The following is a 27285-nucleotide window of genomic DNA, read 5'->3' as shown; positions in this document are numbered from 1 at the left end:
GAAAATGAATACAACATTATACAGGTACATTATAATGTGCATAATATTGCCTAAAATACCAGTACACGTTGAATCTTACGGTTGAAAACAGCGACGCGGATTTAAATATAAAAATGTGATTTGCTGCATAATCTTCTCTTGCAGTGCTTGGATACTGGGCAAGCACAATCCCAGCTGCTGTCTTGAATCAGCTTGGATACGAGACGTATGGTGTGAGGCGATATTCGCCCGCTTCTTCTGTGGACCGGTGCTACGGAGTGCACCCGGCCGGGAGCCCTCCGAGTATATTGCGGAGATGGTCCATGGCCGGGGTACCACTGGTCCTGAGGGCCCTCTTCTTCGGGATGGCAGTCTGGGCGACGCTGGACTGCGTCTTCTAGCTGCCATCTCAAGCGCGGTGAGTACTGTTTTTTTAAGATAATTCTGAACTAAGCATTTTGAACATGTAATCTGTACCAAAATACATTTCAGCACACCCTTCCTTGATATCTTTCCTATTTTTCCTGGTCGTCCGTAGCCACCCTCAAATATCACACACCGCATGCGTCTGCTTAACTTTGCTCCTGTCACACACGTCCCGACTTTCCTACTCATGGGCACTTTTTCCTAGCGAGGTGTCCCGCTTGGGATGGTTTTAACTTCCTTTCCACTGACGTTTATTCAAAACGAAAATGAATACAACATTATACAGGTACATTATAATGTGCATAATATTGCCTAAAATACCAGTACACGTTGAATCTTACGGTTGAAAACGGCGACGCGGATTTAAATATAAAAATGTGATTTGCTGCATAATCTTCTCTTGCAGTGCTTGGATACTGGGCAAGCACAATCCCAGCTGCTGTCTTGAATCAGCTTGGATACGAGACGTATGGTGTGAGGCGATATTCGCCCGCTTCTTCTGTGGACCGGTGGTACGGAGTGCACCCGGCCGGGAGCCCTCCGAGTATATTGCGGAGATGGTCCATGGCCGGGGTACCACTGGTCCTGAGGGCCCTCTTCTTCGGGATGGCAGTCTGGGCGACGCTGGACTGCGTCTTCTAGCTGCCATCTCAAGCGCGGTGAGTAGTTTTTTAAGATAATTCTGAACTAAGCATTTTGAACATGTAATCTGTACCAAAATACATTTCAGCACACCCTTCCTTGATATCTTTCCTATTTTTCCTGGTCGTCCGTAGCCACCCTCAAATATCACACACCGCATGCGTCTGCTTAACTTTGCTCCTGTCACACACGTCCCGACTTTCCTACTCATGGGCACTTTTTCCTAGCGAGGTGTCCCGCTTGGGATGGTTTTAACTTCCTTTCCACTGACGTTTATTCAAAACGAAAATGAATACAACATTATACAGGTACATTATAATGTGCATAATATTGCCTAAAATACCAGTACACGTTGAATCTTATGGTTGAAAACGGCGACGCGGATTTAAATATAAAAATGTGATTTGCTGCATAATCTTCTCTTGCAGTGCTTGGATACTGGGCAAGCACAATCCCAGCTGCTGTCTTGAATCAGCTTGGATACGAGACGTATGGTGTGAGGCGATATTCGCCCGCTTCTTCTGTGGACCGGTGGTACGGAGTGCACCCGGCCGGGAGCACTCCGAGTATATTGCGGAGATGGTCCATGGCCGGGGTACCACTGGTCCTGAGGGCCCTCTTCTTCGGGGTGGCAGTCTGGGCGACGCTGGACTGCGTCTTCTAGCTGCCATCTCAAGCGCGGTGAGTACTGTTTTTTAAGATAATTCTGAACTAAGCATTTTGAACATGTAATCTGTACCAAAATACATTTCAGCACACCCTTACTTGATATCTTTCCTATTTTTCCTGGTCGTCCGTAGCCACTCTCAAATATCACACACCGCATGCGTCTGCTTAACTTTGCTCCTGTCACACACGTCCCGACTTTCCTACTCATGGGCACTTTTTCCTAGCGAGGTGTCCCGCTTGGGATGGTTTTAACTTCCTTTCCACTGACGTTTATTCAAAACGAAAATGAATACAACATTATACAGGTACATTATAATGTGCATAATATTGCCTGAAATACCAGTACACGTTGAATCTTACGGTTGAAAACGGCGACGCGGATTTAAATATAAAATTGTGATTTGCTGAATAGATCTTCTCTTGCAGGCATGGGATACGGAAGCAGCCTGCTCCCAGGCGAAATTCTGGCCCAGATGGGCTACGATTATGGTGTTCGGCGGTACTCCCCCGCAGCATCCCTAGACCGCTGGTACGGCCAGCACCCCGCCGGAAGCCTGCCGAGCGTTATGCGCAGGTGGGCTATGGCCGGGGTGCCAAAGATGTTGAGCGCCGTCTTCTTCGGGATAGCCCACTGGGCGACGCTCGACTGCGTCTTCTAGCGGCTGTCTCAAGCACGGTGAGTACTTACGCATTTGAACATGTAATTTGTACCAAAATACATTTCAGCACACTCTTCCTTGATATCTTTCCTTTTTTTTCTGGCCATCCGTAGCCACCCGCAACTATCACACACCGCAGGCGTCGGCTTAAAGGGACACTAAAGGCAAATCACAATTTATGTCAGAGTAAAAGCTCAATGTATGACAGCGTCTAAAACGGTAATATTATCAACAGCACTGCCCTACTTACAGAGAAATTAACCTAATGTATCACACGATGAGCGCCACGAGTGGGACATTTTGGAAGTGACCCCGATGACGTGCGAGAGTCTGAATACAATTAATGGAACCTTCCTTGCATCAAAAGACGTAATAAAATGTTGCTTGTTCGTTCCTGTTTGATTCATGGAAAAAAGAATCTCTTTGGCGTTGCCATGGGGAACGGCGTGCGTGGTTCAAAAGTTCCGTTTTCGCCGAACTGCGCTTCGCCCGGCGCCCTGCTGCGCTCACGCGGTCGCGTCTCAGTGGTCGTTTCGGGATCGCGTACTGCCGCGTGTGTTTTGCACGCTCGTGAAAGTCGCTCTGACAAAGTTCGACAAAATACCGCATGCATGTGACGTTGCCAGATGCCCAAATGGCGCACGCCGCCGCGCAAGGGCGGGCAACGCTGGGCACGGCAACAGTGGCGTGCGAAATACCGCTTTCAGGCGGGTTATTTGAAGTGCACTAAAGCAATGCGGACCACTAAAACGTGATTTTATTGCAAAATAAGCACTTCATTGGCATAAAAGTAGCACTACGAAGTTTCTGGACCGCTATTTCAACAACCAATGTCGACTTAATATTTGCCTTTAGTGTCCCTTTAACTTTGCTCCCGACTCTCCGCGCTGACTAACAACCGCTTTATTCTTTCATACGCCAATACCCGCCCTGGTGTTCTAGTGGTTATGGTGCTCGACTGCTGACCCGCAGGTCGCGGGATCGAATCCCGGACGGGGCGACCGCAATTACGATCCCGTGTGCTTAGATTTAGGTGCACGTTAAAGAACCCCACCTGGTCGAAATTTCAGGAGCCTATATATACTGCGGCGTCTCTCATATTCATATCGTGGTTTCGGGATGTAAAACCCCGCAAATTATTATTTCATACTTCAATTCATATATAAGCCCAAGGCAACCTTACCGCACGCAACAGGTCTAAACCAAAACGTGTAACAAGGATGATAGTGTATTAGATACGCGTAGACGTGAAATCATATTCAGATGTGTGCAGGGACAAACAAGTCAGTAAGAAGGAAAAAGAAGTGCGTTTGCGGTGTAATTTCAGCCTCAAGAATATGTTCCAACTCGACCCAAATGAAGTTTTATTTTAGTGACCAGAATCGACACCCGCAGGGAGCACGTGCCACTGCCAAGCGCCGTTTTTTTCTTCTCTCGAGGTCGTGCGCTCTCCGGTTTTGTTCGCCGCCCAAAGAAAGGCGCTGCAGGGTCTTGGGATAACGCGAGCGCAACAGTCCGAGAGTGGCTTTCGTTCTGCGCATGCGTCCTGGCGGCTCGCAAATTTCTTGGGCCCCCAATTCTAAAACTCTCTAGTGTTTCGCCGGAGTTGGGATGTGTGCCTCCGACTTGTTCTTTGACATACAGGGCGTGGTCGACCATGCTCGCGCGATTATCTCTTGAGGGGGAGTTTTGTACGTCCTGTGCTTTCACCGCAAAGTTCGCGTTGATGCTATACGAAGGTCACTTTGCTCGCTGCAGCGGCCACGTTTGCGAAATGAGTGAGCTGCTAGCTAGAAGAGCCAAAGTATTGTGCTAGTTCAAGTAACAACTGTGATAGTTCGCGCTCATCCTGTGCGTACCTGTGCGTTCTTTTCCAGAGTCCTTTGCGTTTAAGCAGCGCGCTGGAAGTGTCAAGCTGTGAGAGTTGTTAGTTCGCGCTCGCCTTGTGTGCTTTCTTTTCCTGCATCCTTTGTGCTTGAGCAGCGTGCAAGTTTCTAGCTGATTGTCGTTCTTCCTGTGGCATTCCACTGTCTTGCTATCGCAGTCACTGCTTCGTTTTTGAGGCGAAATTGTGACTTTTTCATTTTGAAATTATATAATGCAAAATAAGTTTCAAGCCGCGCAGTTCCCCTAAATGTAACGCCTTCCTTCCCGCTACAGCTGAATAGTTTGATTTAATGATTATGTGTCGGCAAAGCACTCAGATGAACACAAGTATGTCAACTTTCTTGCCCTTCAGCCTGCTCCTTCGGCTCCCCTATGTACTACGCGGGCGGGGAACCAAGTTTATTCTGCAATGAGTTCATGCTGTTGATTTTATACTATCGATAGTACCATCGAATTTGTTACTATCGATAGCGCTATCGATAGTATTTTTTACCATCGATAGTTCGATAGTGACGCGGCTATCGATAGTATCGATAGTGTCATCGATAGTTCTGCATCACCAGTTCTAAGAGCTACAGAAAAAGAAAGGGCGAATAAAAATGAATGAATTAGATAGGCAAAATCCGCCCTGTTCTATGGTGCAATATTGTGATCTGGCGTGAAATGTATGCATTTATCTCTCTCCACTCCTTGATTACGCGCCGCAGCACTTAGTGAAGCTCGGTGGCTTCAGGTCGGTGGTGGTTAGTAAGTCATATTACCGTGCAGAAGAAAACTGCCGATTTTAATGAAATATTTCCTCGGGAAGGGGGAGGTGGGGGCTTATTCCCCGATACTGCTTCGCACTGTCGCTCAAGAAGACACCTCATAAAAATACTACTGAAAAAATACACCCTAAAAGAGTACAAAAACGACGAAGTTGTTTTCTCTGCCTCATTTAATGAATAGTTACTTCGATATCTACACCGATAGCACTGCCACTCCCCGTCCTGGCAAATAGGAAACCTATGTGTCACGAGTGGTCACCAGACGTCGTCGGCGCCAAGTCGTCGACGGTGAGTGACAAGCTTCTAGGTTGTTCGACATTCAGCACACAAGCAGACAGTTAATGGGTCGGAGTCAGGAAAAAAACCAAGATGTTTGTATGCGGGACAGAGATACGCAGAGTAATATAAGCAGTGACAATAAAAAAGCAACTAGGACTCACATATTTAAGGTCGATCAGTGTTCACGCCACAATAGAAGTAGCGAGAAATTAACAATGAATACAGGAATTAAAAAAGCGCACGAATCGCAACTCGGTAACCATTCCAGTGGTGGTCCAACTGCGCCATTTGCGCCAATTCGCAAGGCCTACAGTAAATTTCATCAAAATCTGCAATAGTGACCGGGACCTCGTGCTCGATCTTATCTGGACACACACACCCAGGAGAAAAAATTGGCCGCGTATCTGCGCGCTTCGCTGCAAATATCGTCGAAAGATAGTCTTCTGCCGACCGTACTACACGTGTCCTCCTCCTCTATATTGAATCGCCGCATCTGGCTCGTAGCGTCGCATTTGCAGCGCAGCCCCAAAAGCACTAGCATTTTCAGCGCAGCCTAAGAAACACAAGGGTCTTTATAATTATGTATCTATGTATTTTCTAGTAAAGGAACACACCATCTAATACTCACGTATTGATGTTGCGCATCAGATGTGAGTAACATTTGCTTTTTGATTGACAATGTTCACCAGTATGAACAGCGCTACCAGTTCAAGATGGCTGGGCGTTCAGCAAGTAAAACTTTGGCCGGGTGGTTGAATCGCTGAACCGGGTGACACAGATCAAAATTGCTGCTGCTAAGAGGTTTATTGGCAGAGAATGCGTGTGAACAAGCAGCGGTCAGCAGCGTTCGGCTAAGCGCAGCAACCACGAGCTCACGGCGATGGCGATGCCGCTGAGGCGCAGAGCAATGCCGCTGAGGCCACTCTTCTTCTCTACACTGCATTTAAGTTCCCCAAGAAAGACTATAGTCTTTAAAAGAGAACGGCCATGGGTAAGACATGCGTTCGCTTGCATATCAGCACATGCTGTGTCGGGGAGTGTTTTTTCAAACGCCAGCGACTCCGTGCATGTGTGTGTGTTAATACTGTACAAGTACCCCCCCCCCCCCCCTTGAACGAAATCCTGTGAATCTGTGCGCACAGAAATTGTTACGTGGGAAAAAAGGGGTAGGCAGAAAGGAAAGCACTAGTTCAGAGAATACACCAATGGAAGTAGCCAAGATTGCTGAATGGGAACTGCACGAAGGAATAAACCACACCCTTGTGACAGGCAGCGAATACGTTCTTGTGCTTCGTTGTTGTTAGTCGTCGAAAAGTTTAATTATTCCTTTGCGCTGTCACGTGAAAATGTCACAGACCTACTGGTGCCCAAATATTGCACACCAAAAACGTTCTAATAGTTCTCATAATATCGCCGCCAGTTATTCCAGCCACCACCGTGGAAAGAGTGCATGCTGTCACTCGATAAGTGCGTTCTCATTTGCACTGGTAAGAAAAGCTTCACCAGAGAAATCATTGAGGCAGTTCAAATCGCCAGATCGGGCACACTGTGTATTAGCATACCATTTATCGAATTATTGGATTAAAAAACTGAACTGCAGCGGCGTGGCTTTTATTGTAGCAGTACAGTGTCACATCTTTGCTTAGTGGGGTTTTTTTCACAGCCTTCGGCCACTGTGCATGCGCATTCTCTTGGTTAGTGTAACCTTGGCTCATCAAGCACCATTTGTTAGAAGTCAGCACTTCATGCAATGTAATAGATTTTCTATGTGGCTCTGTGTGCTGCCACCTTCGCTGTTGAATCAGTTCCAACATAACCACTCGTACGTCCAGCCAAGGTTGGCTCACTGCAGCATGTCACAGCCAGGCCTAGGCAAACATCTGCAGTGCTACGTCTGCAGTCTGACTTGTGATAAAACTCTGCCAGACACGCATTCTAGACACAACGTACCTTTGTGAAATTCCTCTGTCCTTTACTCAGTATCTCTGTGACATCTGTTGCCTTTCGTTTCTCTATTTCATCTGGCACATACAACTCTAGGCAAATGATGACAGCATTGTTTCCCAAGAGCACTCGCATATTCCTCTGGAGCAGATAAATTGGTTATACACATTTGATTTCTTTTCCTTGCAAAGCTATGTCATCTGGCCTATGTGAGAGTGCTGTTGCCAGTTTATGGCTCCCTGAAGCACATAGGTTCGAATTCGCTGTGCCATTCCATTAGCTGACTTGTTAGTGGTCGCGCTCTTGTTACATATTACGGCGTGATAGTTATCACAGTGTGCCATTTTGCATTGTAGTTTCATCATAGCTTCACATACACCGATGTCCACAAAGAGTGGGACCTGCGTCACAGTTTTCCCCTCTTTTTCTCACTGTTTCATTTCTATTTCCTTTCCAGCATGACTCGCGCGTTGTGTCCATATCGACCTACGTGAAGACCAAGAACCTTGCCGCCATATTCGTCCTGCTCTTCGCGGCATCTGCAGTGCACAAGGCCACCGTCTACATGCACGTCGCACAGGAGGCAAGCTGGCTCACGTGAGCAGTCCGGCGCAACTTCCTGTTAAGGCTGGATACGCTGGGATCAACCCTACAGGCAGAGGACATAGGGCTCTGTCTATTGCCAATTGTGACCTCGGACATCTCCTACATTTGCCACTGCATCGTAGTGGTCTGGCACGGGGTAGCTGCAGCGATCAACAGGCTGAAGTTACTGCCATTGATGCACGCTCAGGTACGTAACATGTATATTGGTGCAGAGTTTAATTAATAGAATTACTACCTAGAATGCCATTTTCCACCTTGAAAACATGCTCACAGATCTCATATAGTGCTGGAAAGTTTTGAGTCTTACGGCAAAATGAGCAAGGTCTTGCACAAGTAGTCTTTTTCTAAAACTTAACCATTTGTATCAATGTAAGGTTCTAATTGGCCATCTTACTATTGCTTAAGTGACGTAAAAAACCACTTGTACGCCACAGGTCGAGATGGATTAGGCAGAAATTATTCGAAGCAAGTGAAATATCTAGAAAGTTGTCCTCACTTCTAGCATGTAGATAATAAATATGTGTTTGAGATAGAGGCACATGGCCTCATTGAAATTATATGAAGAATGCCATTTGTTTGTCAAAACAACGGCATCACATTCGTGCATATTATTCATTCACAAAGCACCAGAATAGCTCTGTACGGCTGCTGCTGTGCAGTAGCTTAGGAGTTGAATTACAGGTCACGACAGCAGCGCATTCAGCTAAGCCCAATGTGCCTGTCGTGCAAGTTCTGTTCGATTCTCGTCCGCATTTTTTTTTGGAAAAAGTTCTTGCATAAAAGTGCTTACCAGAATCGTTTACTAGTGACCTACTTTTCGAATAGAGTGATAGGCAGCTCAGAGCTTGCGAAGCTCTTGGCAGAGTTTTTATATGCTACTTTGCGTTTTCTTTTCCATAGGGACAGGATGTTCAACGATTAACGAAGCTGTTCTGTGCGAACGCGATCACCATGATCTTCATGGCAGCGGCAGCGGGCGCTGATTATTTCATCGCAAGCCAAACATGTGAGTTCAATCTTTCGACTCTCACACCAGGCTCTGCATTTAAGACATGTTTGATGGCACACACGATGTACATAGTCCATGCCGCTCTTTGCGGAACTTCTTACGTGAGCTGTAAATAACGTTCAAGTCAATGAAAATATATTCTCACACAGATGCATAAATCTTTAAACGAATGTGAACATCTTTTATCTTGCTGTGCACCAGTAGAATTATCCTGTTAAATATTTTCCACCAGTCAAGCCCATTCAAAATTTGGCAGGAGCTGACATGGACAGTGATGTAGCCATGCCCACGAGCAAGGCAACTTTTGCCCGTTTGTGCAACAATGAAGATTATATGTGTAATAAAAGGGTGGGTCAAAGGGCTGGCATACTCCCATGACTATTAATGATGATATTTAATGGCATCCTATTTCAAACGGTGAGGTAATAAATAGTCCAATGGTCACTACAGTACAATCGGACATTTCGGAAATGCAGGATGAGAGTGAACCAGGGTTACGGGTGCTTTGTTGCTGTCATCATGACCAACAAAACATTGTCCTGCACAGAACAGGACAATGTGGATACAAATGCAATACTCTCACTTCCTTTTTCGATCTCTGCTTTGTCCAGCTGCGAGCGTAGGTTAACACATTATGATGATCAGTCACCAACATTCCCGTCTGTCAACTTTGAGGCACTTGCTACCTTACACAGAAGAATGGGGTGTAGCTTAGATCCTTCGCAGTCTAAAATTGGTCCACTGGGAGCTTGTGGCCTCATGAGTTCAAAAATTGCGAATGGATTTAACTTGTTTTCATTTCAACAACAAAATATTTTCTTATTTGGAATCGTCCCCGCCTGAGAGAACAGCATTTAGCTCTGGAAATAAGGGCTAGTGGAAGCCATGCGCAGTCTTTGAACTTGTGGCCACGCGCTCCCATGTTGCAAGTGATATTGGGCGCTACTGTACATCTCCATATCATAGGGTTAGGTGATTGTTTTTCTATGTATACTGTAAATGTTGCTTGGTTCATTCAAGGGCTCACCAGGTACTGCTGCTATTTGCATTCAATCCTTGTGCTTCTGAAAGTTATCACTATTAAAGCTATCACTCAGCTTTAACGCACAGGTTACACGTCTTTTAGATGTAGGTTATCCTCGTGTTGCAGTGGCCATTGTCACTGAACGTTTAAAGAAATCCGTTATATAAAGTCCGAGCATGGTTGCAGAAAGCGATAGGAAGAAGTGTGTCGTAGGAATACTGTACATTCATTGCGTATCTCACAGGCTAAGGAAAGTAGGACGTAGATACAGCGTTGTTTTTTTTTATGGCTTACGATAAGCTAGTTAAGATTTGTGCCGCGGTACAGAGGAAGAATGTGCGAGTAAAAGACAAGAAGCAGACCGATATTTGTTTTGTAAAACACGCCAACAAATTCAGTGATTGCCGTATAGGTGTGGTGTATAACGTTCCTTTCAGCTACGGCCGCTTCTACGTAGGACACACGGGCCGCTGCATTAACCAGAAATTATTGGAACATAAGTGATCGCTAACTGGACGCTTACCTTCTAATCTATCGTTACATTGTCGAGAGTGTGGAACACAAAAGAACGTGAATGTGTGGCTATGTAAGATGCTTGGGGGCACCGGCTCTAATTTGGTGGACCGTTTCTTGCTCCGCGCGTTCGAGCAAGAGTTTGCACAGCATCTCAACCAGCTGGTACCTTAAGATGTCGGCCACAGTGACATCAATGGAAACTATGTATAGCCAACACTGCAACTACAATAGCTGTTGTCCCACCATGACTCTTGTATAGGGTCTTTTTCTGGGGCAGTTTAAAGCACTGGAGTAGCTGTTTAGTAGAATACTCGACTGCCATGAAGAATGCCTGGGTTCGATACCAGCTGGAACCATGATATTTATTCTTTGCTTCCGTAGCAATTTTTCGCTCATCGACCACGCCGCTGTTGCCAACATCGTATTTTCTGTGGCACGCCATCGCTTCACACTATCATGCTAAGATTTCCAACGACTCGCTCGATATTGACTGTGAATCACGCGTCCTTTTGCTCGGGTCGTCGCAGTGTCTCTAGAAGACACCCGCTTTCCCACGGGGGTGTTCGGATGGTTGGGACACCTGGGCAATGTGCCTGTAAACGGGACTGTAGCCGACCTTGCTGACCTTTGCTGGACCGCACAGCGCCGACAAGAGAGAAGCCCGGCTATATTCCCGTTCACAGGCAGATTGCACAGGTGTTTCAGCAACCACAACACTCCCGTGGGAAAGCAGCTGTCGGCCAGAGACACCGCGACGACCCGAGCGAAAAATATTCTTTTCGCTCGGGTTACCGTGTGCCCAAATACCCCGGCCCATGGTATTGCGAGTATGTCCCACACGATTCATAGAAATGGTTCCATGAAGTAAGCGACAGGCAAATCATGCTAATGGACGGACGAACGGATGGACAAATAGATGGATGGAAAGAAATTATCGAAATGCCTGTGGTTTGCTATAAAAATGCTTCGCATTTACAACGGACCATGACCCCTTTAAAGGGTAGATATATAGTCCTATGCTTCACGCACGCTAGACAACTGTCTGCAAAGTCTGATACGTCACACAAGAAAAGCCAGGAACTCCCACTTTGTTTTTTTTTTTGTACTATATGCCACAGTCGTAATGACAGGGTGATATAGAAGTAGATACTATTGATGTGTACTTGTACAGCTTGTGTAGTCCACAATGTGGACCATAGGTAAATGCCATGGTCTGCATGGACCCTGCTGAAATACAAAAATATCACCGACTGTTACTGTCGTAGTAAACACTAGCATCAAGAATATGTTGCAGATACACGATAAAACGTAACTAGACGACTGTTAAAGCTTGATACTATGCTGTTTTTATGGTAGTGAACACTAGCATCAAAAATATGTTGCAGATAGACAATAAAACATAACTAGATAACTGTTAAAGCTTGATACTATGCTGCAAAGTCTGATACGTCACACAAGAAAAGCCAGGAACTCCCACTTTGTTTTTTTTTTTGTACTATATGCCACAGTCGTAATGACAGGGTGATATAGAAGTAGATACTATTGATGTGTACTTGTACAGCTTGTGTAGTCCACAATGTGGACCATAGGTAAATGCCATGGTCTGCATGGACCCTGCTGAAATACAAAAATATCACCGACTGTTACTGTCGTAGTAAACACTAGCATCAAGAATATGTTGCAGATACACGATAAAACGTAACTAGACGACTGTTAAAGCTTGATACTATGCTGTTTTTATGGTAGTGAACACACTAGCATCAAAAATATGTTGCAGATAGACGATAAAACATAACTAAATAACTGTTAAAGCTTAATACTATGCTGTTTTTATGAAGACATACAAAATAATGCACTTTCTTTTTCTTCTTCTTTTTTTTTATTGCAGTGCACGAAACATTCGCCGGCACGGAGTTCATGAACTTCTTCATGGACACTGTATGGTGGTTTTCAGCCACCTGCCAGCTAAAGTGAAGATGCCATGGTCTTCTCGCTTGTCTTTTCATGAAAGCGCCTGAGTGACGCCTATTTTGATTTATTTATTATACTTGTTTAATAAATTTTCCCTCCTTTCTCCTGTTCCTCCATTCTTTTTTGAGCCTGTAAATAAGTGGATAAGTGGATGTGCGTCTGGTTGATATTCTTCCTCCTCCTCCTCTAAATAAAGTAAGTTGTTAGTTCGCGCATAACTGCGTCTTGTCTTGCGTTTTCGTCGGTCCGTGTCATACCTGGCAGCGCATCACAAGACGACATTGGAAGCCCCCCCCAGCGCCAGTCAGTGTCTTTCGTCCACTCATTTCTTTTTTCTCGCTCTGAATTTCTTGTGCAATGAAGTATCACCTTCACCAAACATTCACATTAAGCATATTCTAACAATCGCGACAAGCGCAATCGAGAAGCCATGTCGTGGCACATAATTGTTCCTAGCGGAAAGCAGATTCTATAGTTGTGGATTTAAGACTGAACAACATGCGCGGTGATGGGCTCTCAGCAGAATATGCAGCATATTGAGGACTTTTATGCAACGAACAAATAACCGCCAAAAAAAAGTTGTAAAATGCAGCATTAGGCGATGCTTTGACGCGCATAAGAAAGGCACCTTACCTCAAAAAAAACACTGCTGCTTGTCGGAACAGTTCTATCGGCCGATGTTGTGCAGCCACTGCTTCTTGCGCAAGTAATTGCGCTTGACGTATCATAAAAAGCGCATAACCATTTGTGCACTTGCAGGCGCAACAGCACTGCACTGTGCCAGCACACAGTGCAGAAAACAAAGCGCACGAGACGTTCACTACGCGGAGCCGCGGCAAAAAATGACGCGAACGAGAAAGAAAAACAAGCAAAACGCACGCAAGATCAGCGCGTTTCCAAGGGCAACCTCAAAGGAGACCAGTCTTCGTGCAGAAAAAAGTCAGTTTCGCCGCAACGGCAAAGCAATGAATGTGATAGCAACAAATTGCAATGTAACACAAAGAACGGAAAGCAGCTCGAAATTGCCAACGCATCGCTCGAGCCCAAAGGACGCACGAAGAGAACGCACACTATCATGCGTCACAGCTCGATACTTAAAGCGCACTGCTGAAACAAAGGACGCACGAAACGAATGAACAGGTGCACATAGGACGAGAGAGAGAGACGTAACTTTATTTGTGTCCTTGCTGGGGTCAAGGGAGGCGGGGGCCGGGAGACTAGCCCTACCGGAGCCCCCCTTCCTCAGGCGGCGGCCAGACCTTGGGTCTTGGCGGCGTCTTCGTCTAGCCAGACTGCCCAGAGTTGGTCATCCGGGCACGCGCTGAGCAGCATAGCCTCCCACTGCTCAGGCGTGGTTATCTTAAGTTTAGGGTTCTTGCTGTGTTTGGTGGTGTGTGTCGCTGCGGGACATGCCCAGATAATGTGGTCGAGGTTGGCGCGAGCCATCCCGCAAGCTTTGCACTGTGGTGTGTAAACGTCCGGGTATATGCAGCTGTACAGCGTGGGTGTAGGGAATGTTCGAGTCTGTAATAATCGCCATGTTGTCGACTGTTGCTTATTTAGCGATTTGTCAGGGGGTGCAATCTTGCCCTACGGTAATGCATGGCAATTTCACCATACGTGACCATTCTTTCTTTCGCGTGGCCGCACCAGGACTCGGCCTGCTGGGCTCGTCGAAAGGGTAGCTGCTCTGATGACGGGTGACGCGCCCGGTGGACGATTTCTCGGGCAGCGTCGTGAGCGGCTTCGTTCCCAGCAAGGCCCGAATGGACCGGAGCCGAGATTAAATGAACTTGGCGGCGACGAGATGGGGATGTACTTGCAAGTATGCAGTTCGCTTGCGGTGAAATGAGGCCCTTGGTGAAGTTGCGGATAGCTGTCTTGCTGTCACTAACAATGCAAGAGGCGGTAGTCGTCGCGTAGGCTAAAGCGATGGCAGCCTCTTCGCCCTCTTCGGGTTGTGTGGTGAGTAGGGAGCTGGTGGTGGTAGTTACAGGATTCTGTCCCATGACAACAGCGAGCGCCATGGCCGGTTGTTGTGGGTACTCTGCTGCGTCGACGTAAGCTACATGCGTGGCCCCCTTGTAACTCTTGCTGAGATGTTTAGCACGGTTGGCGCGCCGTTCTGCGTTGTAGACAGGGTGCATATTGCGAGGGATGGGGGGAATCAGGCGCGAACTAAATGTCAGAGTTGTTACTTATTTCTGTTTGATGGCCGTTTCAGCGAGCGAAGTGACCTTCGTGCGCTCTGTGTTGGTTGGTGTATCTTTTCGCATTTATAACAACGCAATTACGAAGAAAATGAAGTTTTGTGCAATTGAAACTTAAGGTGCCATAAATTTAAAGATACTTTCACTAATAAATACATATGTTTTTACCGATTAACGGCAGTTAGTTTAAACATGCATGTTTTGTATTATGCATGCCAACGCATTCATGCACTGCCACTGTAGCACACATGGCTTGACCCTCGTCATTTTCTTTTGGTCTTGTGTTTTTAAACAAAGATAACAGAAAGTGGACCAGAATACGGCAATATAAAACCATACCACGTCTGCTCAGTGCAGAAGTGCGCCATGACAAACCAACATCTATTGTGCATCGGCTGTCCCTTTCACCATTCCCATTGCTGACGAGATCTGTTGAAGAAATGCATGATTTTGTACTCAAGGGTCACAATAAGGTTGTAGTATAAGGTTGCAGGCATACCGAGGTCTGTGTTTCGAAGGTGCCTCCATTTAGTGTCAAGATTAGTTGATGTTGTCTGCCGTCAATAATGATAAGAACGATTCTTCAAGAGGAGCAACTGAAGGAACACTTTTCTCTAGCACAGAATGCGGATTGATGGCTTCCAACCTCTTGATTTGTAAATCATCTAAAAGAAATTGTTTGATGATCTGGCTGGTGCCTCCAATATAAAACCCAAGGCATCTGAGGCGGAAGTTGTGCAGAGCTGTAGGGTCTATGTTGATTGGTTTGGATAACTCGTACATTACCCTGCCTCCTAGATATTCATGTTAGAGACGGGGCGTGCAAACACGGACACAAGAGAGAAGTCAAGACACCACAAACGCCGTTTGCACGCCCTCTCTCTCTAACATGAATACTTAGCAACTAGCTCAGCTCTGTTATTTTACATTCCTAGATATATTTCCTCCAGCAGGGCGAAGTTGCTTGGGTCTCTGTGCTGCAAACGATTTAGTGGTGTGTCACGCAGGTACTGAGGCTTCAAATATCATTCAACGATAGTTCTAAGACTGTAGAAATGCGGTCATAGAACATGTAGATTTTGGTTCCTTCTGCCGGCATTTTTTTTGTTCAGTCATGAAAAGTGGGAGAACATAATCCAGGGAATATAAGTGCGACGTAGTCGTCGGGTCTTTCAATTGGCTGAGGATAGAATCAACAGCTAAAAGTCGGTCCTCACGACTATGGCCTTCGAAGGCCACTAGAGCGAGGTACTGCTCGATAATTTTCCGACACGGATGTAATGTCTTGTGGGGCTAAACATCAAAGGGCTTCTGTGCATGCTTATAAGCGGCCGCTTGCTTGTACGACAAATAATAATTGTAAACATCCCGGGCAAGTCCTCTACCCCTTTGGGGAGCATTTTGCAGGTGTAAGAGGCATGCAAGTCAAATGGGTGGCACACACACCGATAAATAATCTGGGATTGTCATTTTTTAGGAGAGACGAAAGAAAACTTTTATTGCCCATCATTACACTTGCACCATCAGCCGCAAGTCCAATCATCTTCTTCTTGTAGTCTATGTTCGCTTCAGTGAAGTAATCATCCATTAATTAATGAAGCCCAGCAGCGGTACCATCTTCAACGGGAAGCAATGTTAAAAAGGGCATCCATTACGCTCCAGTCTTCCTTTAAAATGGCTGATTGGGCGAGTTGGTGATTCATGATACTTAAAATACCAGCGCTTAACTTAAACAGGGACTTCGGAAGACAAGGACAAGCTCTTGTCCTTGTCTTCCGAAGTCCCTGTTTAAGTTATGCGCTCGTATTTTAGGTTCCTTTAAAACTCTGGCTACAAGAGCAAGGTTTCTTATTCCACCCTTGTCAAGTGATTCCACTGATCTTCACTAGTTTGGAGATCAGTGGTAGATCCATCAGTGATGATGGAAAATGGTGATGTTCGGAGCCGTTCATGGAGGTTTTCAATTCTCTTTTTTGCCAGCACACCTTTGGTGACAGCAGCGCACTTCGTACTTTCACATGTAATTTTCTTTGCGCCATTCACTACTGGGAACGGTGCAGCGCCTCTGGGGGAGTGTAGAGGGGGTGTGAAAGAGAAAGGAAGGAAAGAAGACACAAAAAGGAGGTGGTGGGAGGGAGGTCCTTCCTTCGAGTTGCTTGCTCCACGTGGACGCAAAAAATTTCCGTAGACAAATTTCCCTTTTCCCTTAATATGACCAAGATCCCCTGAATCTAGGGAAATTGCTCTAGACTTGGCAGCACTGCCCAAAAGAGCTCTTCCTCATGCACCCATGCAGCCTCGCTTCACACCAGGTGGCGCCACCGCATGACCACAGCACCATCTCTTGCTCGGTGGCGAAGCTAACTACGATGCGCAGGCGCCATGAGGCGACAATGACTATACAGGCCAATTTTGATCAATACTGGTGCGAGCCAGTGAAGATATAGCTTTCAGAAGTTGTGCCATTTCATCCTATTATCAGTATCAGCATGACCTTATTAATTATACCAAAGTGAAACAAGAGGTTGCTTTACCATTAAAAATAAATTAAACTCTGGGCTTTTATGTGCCAAAATTACGATGTGCTTATGAGGCATGCCATAGTGCAGGGCTCCAGATAATTATCAAGCTAGTTTCTTCAAATGAGTAATTAAATTATTAGCACGTAGGACTGTTCCACGCATTTACTCCAGGAGTGGCGTAAGATTCATTGTCCAAAGCCACCATTCACGAAGGCGGTCCCGGTCAACTTCATGCAAACAGGCACACTTTCACAGGCAGTGTTCATCCCAGGGCACAGTCAAAGCAGCTGGCAGATATCCAAAGCAGACAAGAACTGAGCACTTCCAAAAATGGAGATCGTCCACATGTTGTTACCGGGGAAAAGTCATGGCTGGTATAGGAGCCATGGCCAGCCAAGGTTGAAGTTCAAGGAGATAGACTAGGTTCCGTCTTGATTTCAACAAGAATCTAAAAAATATATGTTTTCATTTTACTTTGAATACATATGGAGATGAAGCATTTACATTAAACCACTAGGGCTAACACTACCAAGAAAAAGAAAAGAAAAGGAGTATCGCATTTCGTGTGCTTTCAGTTATTAAGCATTCTGGAGTGAACTAGTTAGACATGACTTGCATTACTGTTTAAAACTATTATACTTGTTACTGCTAATATGCAGCTGTGCCATATGCAACACATTTCTTAAATGTGCTGGATATCAACAACAAATAAACAAAAGCACATGGATGTGAACATTTTCTTGGAAGCACATAGCCGCAAAGAAAGGGTATCACACCACTTATTTTGCAGCAAATCTGCGATGGTCTGAAGCTCACGTTAACATTGTACAGTCGCCAACCGATAAATCGGACACCGATAATTCGGACATGCTCATTAATTCGGACAGTCGCGCGGCACCGCCGATGATCCGATAGAAGTAACGTGTAAAGACGACCGATATTTCGGACAGCTGCCAGACCTACATTCGATAATCCGGACCTTGTCCGAGATTGTCGCGCCCGCCGAATCGCCAGCCATTATCTCCTCCAGCACCTGTACCATACAAAGTATGGCCTCAGAGATTAAAACGAAAGATAAATGGTGATCCATGAGGCTTTATTTTGATCGCTACTTTATGCCTCAGAGATTTGTAATTGGAAATTCCGATCTTGGAGGCACTGGTCAACTGTGGGAAATCGTATCGACATCGCGAACATCCTACATTCCGGTTCCTGTATCCCCGCGCTGCACTGGCTATCGCCGCCATTCAGTCGAACGTGTCTGCGGTAAAGCGTTTTGCGCGTGTGTTCATTTTTATTTTGAGACTTCCTTTATTTTACGCTTTGCTGTCTCAAAAGATCTGAGTTAAATGGCGCCAACGGTGCCCTCACAGCCAGCGCCGACGACAACGAAACGCAGCAGATACAGTCAACTGCCGATTTTTCGGCCCGATTTTCCGGACATGCTCGAAAATTCGGACGCTTTCGCTACGGTCCCTAGAACTTTCGCGGAACCGTCACCAGCCCCATAATGTCAATGGACAAAAACGTCCGAAATTTCGGACGCTAAAACTCTTCGGTGTCCGATTTTTCGGACTTTCTGCCCAAATTGCAGGTCCGAAAGGCAATAATTGAAGCCCCCACCTCTGCCGCGTCTATCATCTCGGAGGTTCGAACCAGCGCTTTCGTGAGTCGACCTGTTTGCGACAGTAGCAGAATCCGAAAGTCAGCTTTGTCGCAATGCCGAAGTGTTATGGGGTGAAGCGGACCAGAAATTCAAAGGGGCCGCTATCACGGCGCCGTGCGGCGATGTCTTTACGGATAAGCAGTGGAAATGCACGGAGGCGTGATGGCGGCAGGTGGCAAACGCGCCAGTATGGCTCAATCGCTGACAAGCCTTACGATAAGCATCTTCGGTCAACTGCTCCGTAGTGCATGTGACCTGGTGCAGTTGCATGCGTAGTGCACGCATTTAATATGCGAGAACCCAAACGCGGCGCGCCACCATTCATGCTGCCTCTTTGTGCAACCGCTAAGTGCGCAGTACAGACGAAGTATGCCGTACAGACGCGTTCCCTTCACGAACAAAACCAGCTCGTCATCGTACAGCGATCACATCACACTGGCGGAGATACGGGCGGACTTGGTTACACGTAAGCGGAAGTGCGTGCAGCAACGCATTGACAACTTTTTTCGGCCACCGGGACCCTGAAGTGTCAAGTAAAAGTATTTATTTCTGACGCATTCGTTTTTTCGGACATTCGATAATTCGGACTTGTTTACGTTCCCTGTGGAGTCCGAATTATCGGTCGTCGACTGTAATAGACTTATCAAACTTCCAAGTAGTACCAGCATGACGCAACAGGAAGTCACTATCACCACACTTTCATTTAGCTTGTGGTGTAAAGACCCAAACCGTAAAATTGCACAGTTCCAGGTTGCACTTACGGAAGGCAGCCTGGTCGTAGGGCTACTTGGTTCTGCCTTGATGTCAGTGCATGTCATGACCTGAAAAAGGTTTTAAAAGCGAAGCTGTTTAGCAAATCATTCCTGTGAGTCAATCACAGAAAACTATTATCATCTTAACAAGTATGCGCCCCTGTGCGGCGTTAACGGGTATGTGCCACTGTGCCACTGGCCTTGCAGGTCATGTGTCCCGTTCCCGCCAAAATAATCACGTGGTCTACCGTACCACCGACTTGTACTCCGCCTCCCATCATGCCACCTCCAGCAGTAGTCAATCCGAGAGCACCTTGCCACCTGCTCGGAACCACACACCAATGGTCGTGTGGTTCACGCCACACACGCCACGAATAATTGTTGGGGTTTAACGTCCCAAAACCACGATAAGATTATGAGGGACGCCGCAGGGGAGGGCTCCGGAAATTTCGACCACCTGGGGTTCTTTAACGTGCACCTAAATCTAAGTACACGGGCCTCAAACATCTTTGCCTCCATCTAAAATGCAGCCACCGCGGCCGGGATTTGATTCCGCGAACTTCAGGTCAGCAGTCGAGCGCCATAACCACTAGACCACCGTGGCGGGGCATGAAACACACCACTGTCACATGATATTTTGTGGTTATAAAAGCTAGTGTACAGCTCGCGCCTAACCATATGCTGCCATGGGTCGTCCAAAGCACAATTGCACTCCTGAGGAAGAAGCCGCGATTTGAGAAGCGAGGCTTCCCGCTGCGTGAGAACGAAATCTACAGCGCCGAGCAGATCCGGAAAATGTGGCCAGGGAATTGGAACAGAAGAGACTGCGTCGGCAAAATCCAGAACACGTGTACAACCAGGACAAGTATGCGCTCTGAGAACTTCGGTCTTTAATTGCTTAAAAAAAAGGCTTCAAGCTTGCACTATGCTGCGCAAAGCTCATACAAAGTGAAACTCATCGGTGTCATGAGTCAAATTCAACCTCGTTACAGACAAGTTCAACCTCATTTTTAACCAAGTTCAACCTCGCTACAGCCAAGTTCTACCTAGATAAAGCCAAGTTCAACTCCATTACAGTTAAGTTCTGCCTAGATAAAGACTAGTTCAACCTCATTACAGTCAACTTTTGCTTAGATAAAGACTAGTGCAACCTCATTACAGCCAACTTTTGCCTAGATAAAGCCAAGTTCAACCTCGTTACAGCCAAGTTCAACCTCGTTACAGCCAAGTTCTGCCTAGATACAGCCAAGTTCAACCTCGTTATAGCAATAAACAAGCATGACATCAATCATCTTCGCTGTGTATGAGCTCTGTGTGGTTTAATGCAAGCTTGAAGCCTTTTTTTTTCTGCACTGAGCTAGCAATGAAGCATTCAATTTGAACAATGAACACACAGGCAGTTCAAAAAGCTGATTTCAGTTAGTCATGCCAGCATAAAATACTCTTTTACATTCTTACTTCAAAATATTTGCAGTAACAGAATGTCAACTATATATCCACATATATATATGCACGTGTGCTAAAACGACTTAAAACATCGAAAAAGCAGAGTATGTTGATGATGAATATGCCATCAAGTAGAGTGGCAGTGATGTGACAGATGTTGCATAACACTGTGGGTGAATTTCAGATAAGCGTGGCACAAGAGAGAGAGAAAGCTGCCAGCGATGTCATCAAAACAAGCACTTTTTAGTAAATGGATATCAACATTCATTTGTCTTTGATAGATACCACTTCAGAAACTGTAATTTCTAGTAAATATACAGATATTATGCAAAATAAACACCTTCTTGGGTTTTGCTCCAAAGACATCAAAAGATAATATTCAGGTTTCGATTATATAAGCAGTGCAGTCATATCAATATTTTCACTACATTCGAACGGTACACTATGTCAATGAAATTAAGTTGGTGGATATCAGCAGAGACTGGAATGGATTCAGCAAGTAACAGTACGACATCCACCAAAATTTAGCAGCAGCCATCGTTCATGTGTTGTTCATACATGTTGCTTTCTTTTACCACAACATAGGTCTGATGACCTATGTTGCTTTCTTTTACCACTATGTAGTTGTAGTATAACCACCATGGTATGTCATATGTACAGACAACAAAAAAGCGTACATTTCAACATCTGCGATGCACTCACAATACATGAGGGTGAAGGTCGTGCTACCTTTGTACCAGATTGCTCAATCTTCAAAATTAGGAACTGCAAGAGTGCCTTCACAGTGCAAGCTAGAGGTGGCAGGTTGATAATGCCTCTGTTTTATCACACAGTACGAAAAATCCAGATGCAAATTGGTGCAATTCCCCAATGTGCTTCACTTACAGGAGGCAGCGAGGCTGCAGGACTGCATGGTTCCGCCTTGATGTCAACATTTGACCTATTCTAAAAAGAAAAAAAAGCGTGAGCACAACATGAATAAATTGAATTTGAATAACCACATCACCATTCCATATTGCCTTCATCTTAGCTCAGACTGCGGACACTAACATGCAAAACTGCACAACTTCACACTGTGGTTCACTTACAGGAGGAGGTGTTGTTCCAGGACTGCTCGGTTCTGCCTTGATGTCAACATTTGCACTAATCTGAAAAGAAGAAAAGTTATTGTTATAGTTGCTTCTGAATAACGGATTTCTTGAAATCTCTAAATTACAAGCGTGAAAATGAGTTGAATAATACTAACTTTAATCAGGCAACTACTGCCCTTATTTAAGCTAACAGTCTGAAGAACCAAAGTGCAAAATTACACATTTTTACAATGCGCTTCACTTACAGGAGCAAGCATGCTTGTAGGTCTACTTGATTCTTCCATCTTGTTAGTGCTTGTCACTTCCTGAAAGTTTTTTTTTTTTTAGTTCTGGATTACGAAAACATACTTCCCCTACTCCCAAAACATGCAGGATACACGACTTGAACACCGCTACTAACCTGAAGCAGCAGATAACTACTGTGCCTTAAAGGGACATTAAAGAGATGCATTAAATCACTTTAGACAGATAAATTATTCTTTTAAAACTCTATTGTAATTGACATTGCTATGACAGGTTTATTATTAGAAGAGAAAATGAAGATCTAAGTTTCATTTTCGAATTACGCGCTGAAACTTCAGCACGTGAACACAGTGTGACGTCAATGTGCGAAACGTCAGTTTGATGTTAAAGGTATTACAGAGGTACTAAAGCAGTGCACAATATATTGCACACTGCTTGAGAACCTTGAATACCTTTATAACTGAGACTACAGGAGTCGCGTCCGACATTTTACACAGATCCCTCACGCTTTTTCATGTGGCACGGCACTGTGCCCAATGGTACACACCAGCATGCAGAAATAACATCGCAGGAGTCAGCATACGCCTTTCTGTTGGTGGCAACTACAATCACTAGCGCACACCAGCCTTTGTTTTCTTTTGCACTCTTCTACGACAACAATGGTGCAATAACAACATTTGTCACGTGTTGTGCCTGCAGGAATTTTTACAAAATGTTGCTATCAGCTGCACAATAAGTTAAGCCCTCCATCAGAAAGTGCAGCTTCCCAATTTTTTTGTAATTTCTTTTTGTATTCATCCCAGGATGACACAAGGAATGCAGTGCAATGCAGGAATGGCATACAAATTTATGGAACTACCATATACAGAAGGCACACCTGTCAGGTGACAAAAAACAACATTGGCATGCTTTTCATGCAACTGATTTAAAACAGACACTTTTCAATGGCCTGAAATATTGGCCATGCAGAACCACTTCCTGTAGTGATTCCACCATTTTTTCTCAGTTATCCCCTGAGTATACAACTTTTAATGCTGTCAGCTTGAAATACAAGGCTTAAATTCTCCTTTCATTCAGCTCAATTGAATCAAAAGATGAAATTCTGAAATTACAGATTGTGCATCACTTACGGGAGCTAGCGTGGATGGCAGGTCGTTCGGCAGTGTTGACTCGCCACTGCTGTTGGCAGCTGTCACGCTTGTCTTGACTCCACCGTGCCTCCGGCGCATGTGCAATACAAGGTTATTTTCCCAAGCGAACCGTTTCCGGCACACAGGACAGACGTGCGGCCTTTCACCAATGTGCACCACCACATGCTTGTCCATATCACTGCTGCAATCGAAGACGGCTGGGCACAGGTGACACGAGAATTCCTTGTCAGCACAAGGCAGCATCCGAAAAATTTTTTCGTCTCTTGATTGTGTAAGCTCTGCGATGCCAATAACACTGGCCACACTTTCAACAGGTCCGCTGTGCACACGGTGCATGTGCAGTTTGAGGTTTTTCTTCCACGCAAAGCTTTTGTGGCACACAGAACAGGTGTACGGCCTTTCACCAGTGTGCACCAGAGAATGCCTGTCTAGATCTTTGCTATACACGAAGGTGGCTGGGCACAGACGGCACGGGTATGGCTTCTCCCCCTTGTGCCACCACTGGTGCCTCTGAAGCACCAACCTCGATGTGAACACCTTGCTGCACTCGTCGCAGTGGTACAGCTCCACTCCACTTGCGTGTAGCTGCTTGTGTCTGTTCAAGGATTCCTTCCTGCAGAACTTGGACGGGCAAAGCTCGCACGCGTAGGGCATCCACTTTGTGTGGATGCGCTGGTGGTGAATGTAACCGTTGCGCTGGGCGAAACTGCGGCCACATACTGGGCAGACGTGTGGCTTCTCGCCCGTGTGCAAGATCCGGTGATCGTCCAGATACTGCTTCCTTGTAAAGCGCCGCCCACACACGGTGCACTCGTGACACTTGCCTCCATGTTTCTTCACTGGACCTACCAAAGTGCCGTCGGCGGTTCTGCATATTGCAAAAGGAAAGAAAGAAAGAGCGTATATAAACTTATTTAAGCAGTTGTTGGCGCGTGGCTGTGTAAACTTAGACACCGTGACGAACAACAAGACAAAAAATTGGAGAGCACCTGGGTGAAGAACCTGTACAACTGGCTGGATGCAGCCAGCTTCAGATTGAGGTTTCACAGAAGTTTAACCAGTAGCACAATCTCTTACTTTCGTTAGATATAGCCTCTGAAACTGTCCTTAAAGGGGCCCTTAGGCAGCTAAGTAAATATCAAATAACCTCACAAGTTGAGTCTGCTGCCTCATGAATCTTCTGCTGTAAAATATTTTTGAATCATTCAAGCATAAGCAGAGTTGGAGGCTGTGCATCACACCCGGTGTCTAGTTTCCTCTCTCCTCTTGTGCTTACTTGCATGCTGGTAACTACACAAGGTGGATGGCAAGGATTCCATCCGCCTTTTGCAGGCCCTGCTGAAGAGTTATGCAGGCATGCATCATGGCCTTGAGCATTTTCTTCTCTCTTTTTCTGAATGATACATTGGCCACTACTTCCAATTCAGGTGTGTGTGGCCCCCTCAGTCAAGAGCTAGGCGACTAGGCTAGCTTGCATTACCCTGTGCTTGGAGGAACGTCACCAACAGATACCAGTCAGAGTATGCGATTGGCAGAGCACCTTGTCAGCCGAGGAATCTACCATATGCTACAGACTACAGCTATGCATAACCATAGTGCATATATAGCACCTGCACCAGCTTGACCAATGGATAAAGCAATGTCCAGATTACAGAATGTGAAGACCTATCAATTAGCGCCATACACACAATATCAATGAGCTCACACGGCTCATGCAGCGCAGCTGGCACAAGGCATGTGGAAGATAGCTAGCGTGCACTTATAAAATGTAAACGTTGTCTGGGAGGCAACAATATGTACCATACTAAATATGAGGCAATTGAGCAAATAAGGCATCTATACTGGTTGAAAGAGTACACATGTGGTAAACCAGGTGTTCCTGAGATGAACAGGGGTCAAAAAGAAACATTAAGCGATCGGAAATCAATGAAGACTGGTAGAGTAAGAATGAAATAGCTTTCCTGCCTTTGTGAGGTCACAATAATAATAATCTCTGGGGTTTAACTTCCCAAAACCACAATATGATTACGAGAGACGCCGAAGTGGAGGGCTCCGGAAATTTCGACCACCTGGGGTTCTTTAAGCGGGGGACAGACGGTCCGATTTTTCATGCGATCCGACGGCCGACGCGGCGGTGGGGGAGAGGGAATGGTGGCTGTACGATGCTATGAAAGGTCACCATTCCGGTTTCCCCTCCGCCATGTCGGACGTCGAATCGCATGAAAAATCGTACCGTCTGTCTCGCCCTTTAACGTGCACCTAAATCTAGGTACACGGGCCTCAAACATTTTCGCCTCCATCGAAAATGCAGCCGCCGCAGCCGGCATTCGATCCCGCGACCTTCGGGTCAGCAGTCGAGCGCCATAACCACTAGACCACCATGGCGGGGTTTTATGAGGTCACAGTCATGTGCACTTTTCATTTATTAAAGGGGTGGTGCCATCAAATTTCGAGGCTATAACAAGCCTGTTGTGGGTTTCCTTTGTATGCAAGGACATTCCACACGAAGGGTCGGACACAGCAAACGTTTAGAATATATTTTAATTCACTTCCAAAGTGTACCTAAATGCTCATTCTCCCGATCGAAACCCATCGCTAGCGCGCCAACACTGACGTAGATCTGTAGGATGGGCAACGAAAGTTGTAGTGACGTCACACCAAATCTGCTGTAGTAACGTGAGTGACCTCCGGACCTCCGCCACTTCCGCAACGTACGTACCGGCTGTAGTGAACTAGAATACATTCTAGTTCACTATAGTACCGGCAAAGCATCGGTTGCTACATCACTCGCCGAGTTTCGATCGCTTCCTGGTCATGTGCGTCACAGCCTTGTGTGGTCACGTGACCACGCCTCCTACACTTCTACGTCACTGCCCAACCTCGGCGCCCAGAAACCGAAACCGAAAGTTGTCCAAATAAAAAGGCGATATTAAATTATTTAGCGAGAATACATGAATTTTGGTGCGTGCATCATGCTTCCTGGAGCTATAAGCCACAAATTTGGTGGCACCACCCCTTTAAACTCAAGATTAGCCTTGGCAGTATTACTGAGAATGCTTTCGAATCTTCCAATAACTGTTAGGCCTGCTTCCGAAGAAGCTGCTAATGACATTGCATGGAGAGAGCCAGGCCCATAGCCAGGGGGGGTGCCCTAGCCCCGCCCCCCGCAATTTTGGTGAGGCGGGTGTTTGATCGAAAGTAAATTATGAAAAAGGTATTTTTTCTCAAACAGTCAAGGTCTTATGCAAGTGCCCCCCCCGCCCCCCCCCCCAAAAAAAAATTCTGGCTACGGGCCTGGAGAGAGCAAGTGATTTTTGACTACTTCCAATACAAGATTGCAAATTCTCTGCTGCATGCAGTGCAATAGTATTTGGCTCATGATAACTAGTGATGTGCAGATACAAATTTCGTATACTATTAACTTGCCAGAGGAGCCTTTCTGCATCAACATTTAGCGTTATGAACACTTATGTGCTCGGCAACTTCATTCAGACACAATGGCCTCTTGATGGTCATTTTAGTGCTGCCTTTCATGTTGTTCACAGCTGTCCCTGACCATTTCTCCAGTCCTCTTTGTAGTGCGAGTCGAACTATTCACCTTGTGATCTACGGCAGAATACAGTCACTGCTGAACTACTGCAAGAGTCTTCATTAGAAGCACACACGGTACGCTTAAATCACATTTCAATAGACTCGGCGAAGCTCACCTTCGGCTGCCATCTGTGATAGCTGCACCTCTTGAAGTTTCAGCGCTGCATGTTTCTGGAGTTGAAGAGATGAACTCTGGCAGCACGACTGCTGGCTCAGATGTTTGTTTTCCGTCCAT

At 45.9% G+C, this 27285-nt stretch overlaps 1 protein-coding gene across 1 annotated transcript in view; it reads right to left on the bottom strand.

Annotated features, from left to right (window-relative positions):
* Window positions 1–27285, bottom strand: part of LOC119404869 (zinc finger protein OZF-like) — a 145923-nt gene extending 118638 nt beyond the window's left edge. The window contains exons 1-6 of the mRNA XM_049419393.1: window positions 27167–27285; window positions 23439–24327; window positions 22311–22370; window positions 22063–22122; window positions 21860–21919; window positions 19538–19597 (exon numbers count right to left, since the gene is read on the bottom strand). Of these exons, the coding sequence (XP_049275350.1) occupies window positions 19538–19597; window positions 21860–21919; window positions 22063–22122; window positions 22311–22370; window positions 23439–24327; window positions 27167–27285 (1248 nt within the window). The remainder of the gene's footprint in view (window positions 1–19537; window positions 19598–21859; window positions 21920–22062; window positions 22123–22310; window positions 22371–23438; window positions 24328–27166) is intronic.

The sequence above is a fragment of the Rhipicephalus sanguineus genome, chromosome 9 (assembly GCF_013339695.2).
Source record: "Rhipicephalus sanguineus isolate Rsan-2018 chromosome 9, BIME_Rsan_1.4, whole genome shotgun sequence".
In the NCBI taxonomy this organism is placed as follows: Eukaryota; Metazoa; Arthropoda; class Arachnida; order Ixodida; family Ixodidae; genus Rhipicephalus; species Rhipicephalus sanguineus.
The sequence above is the reverse complement of the archived record's forward strand: the minus strand, read 5'-3'. Positions and strand labels throughout refer to the sequence as shown.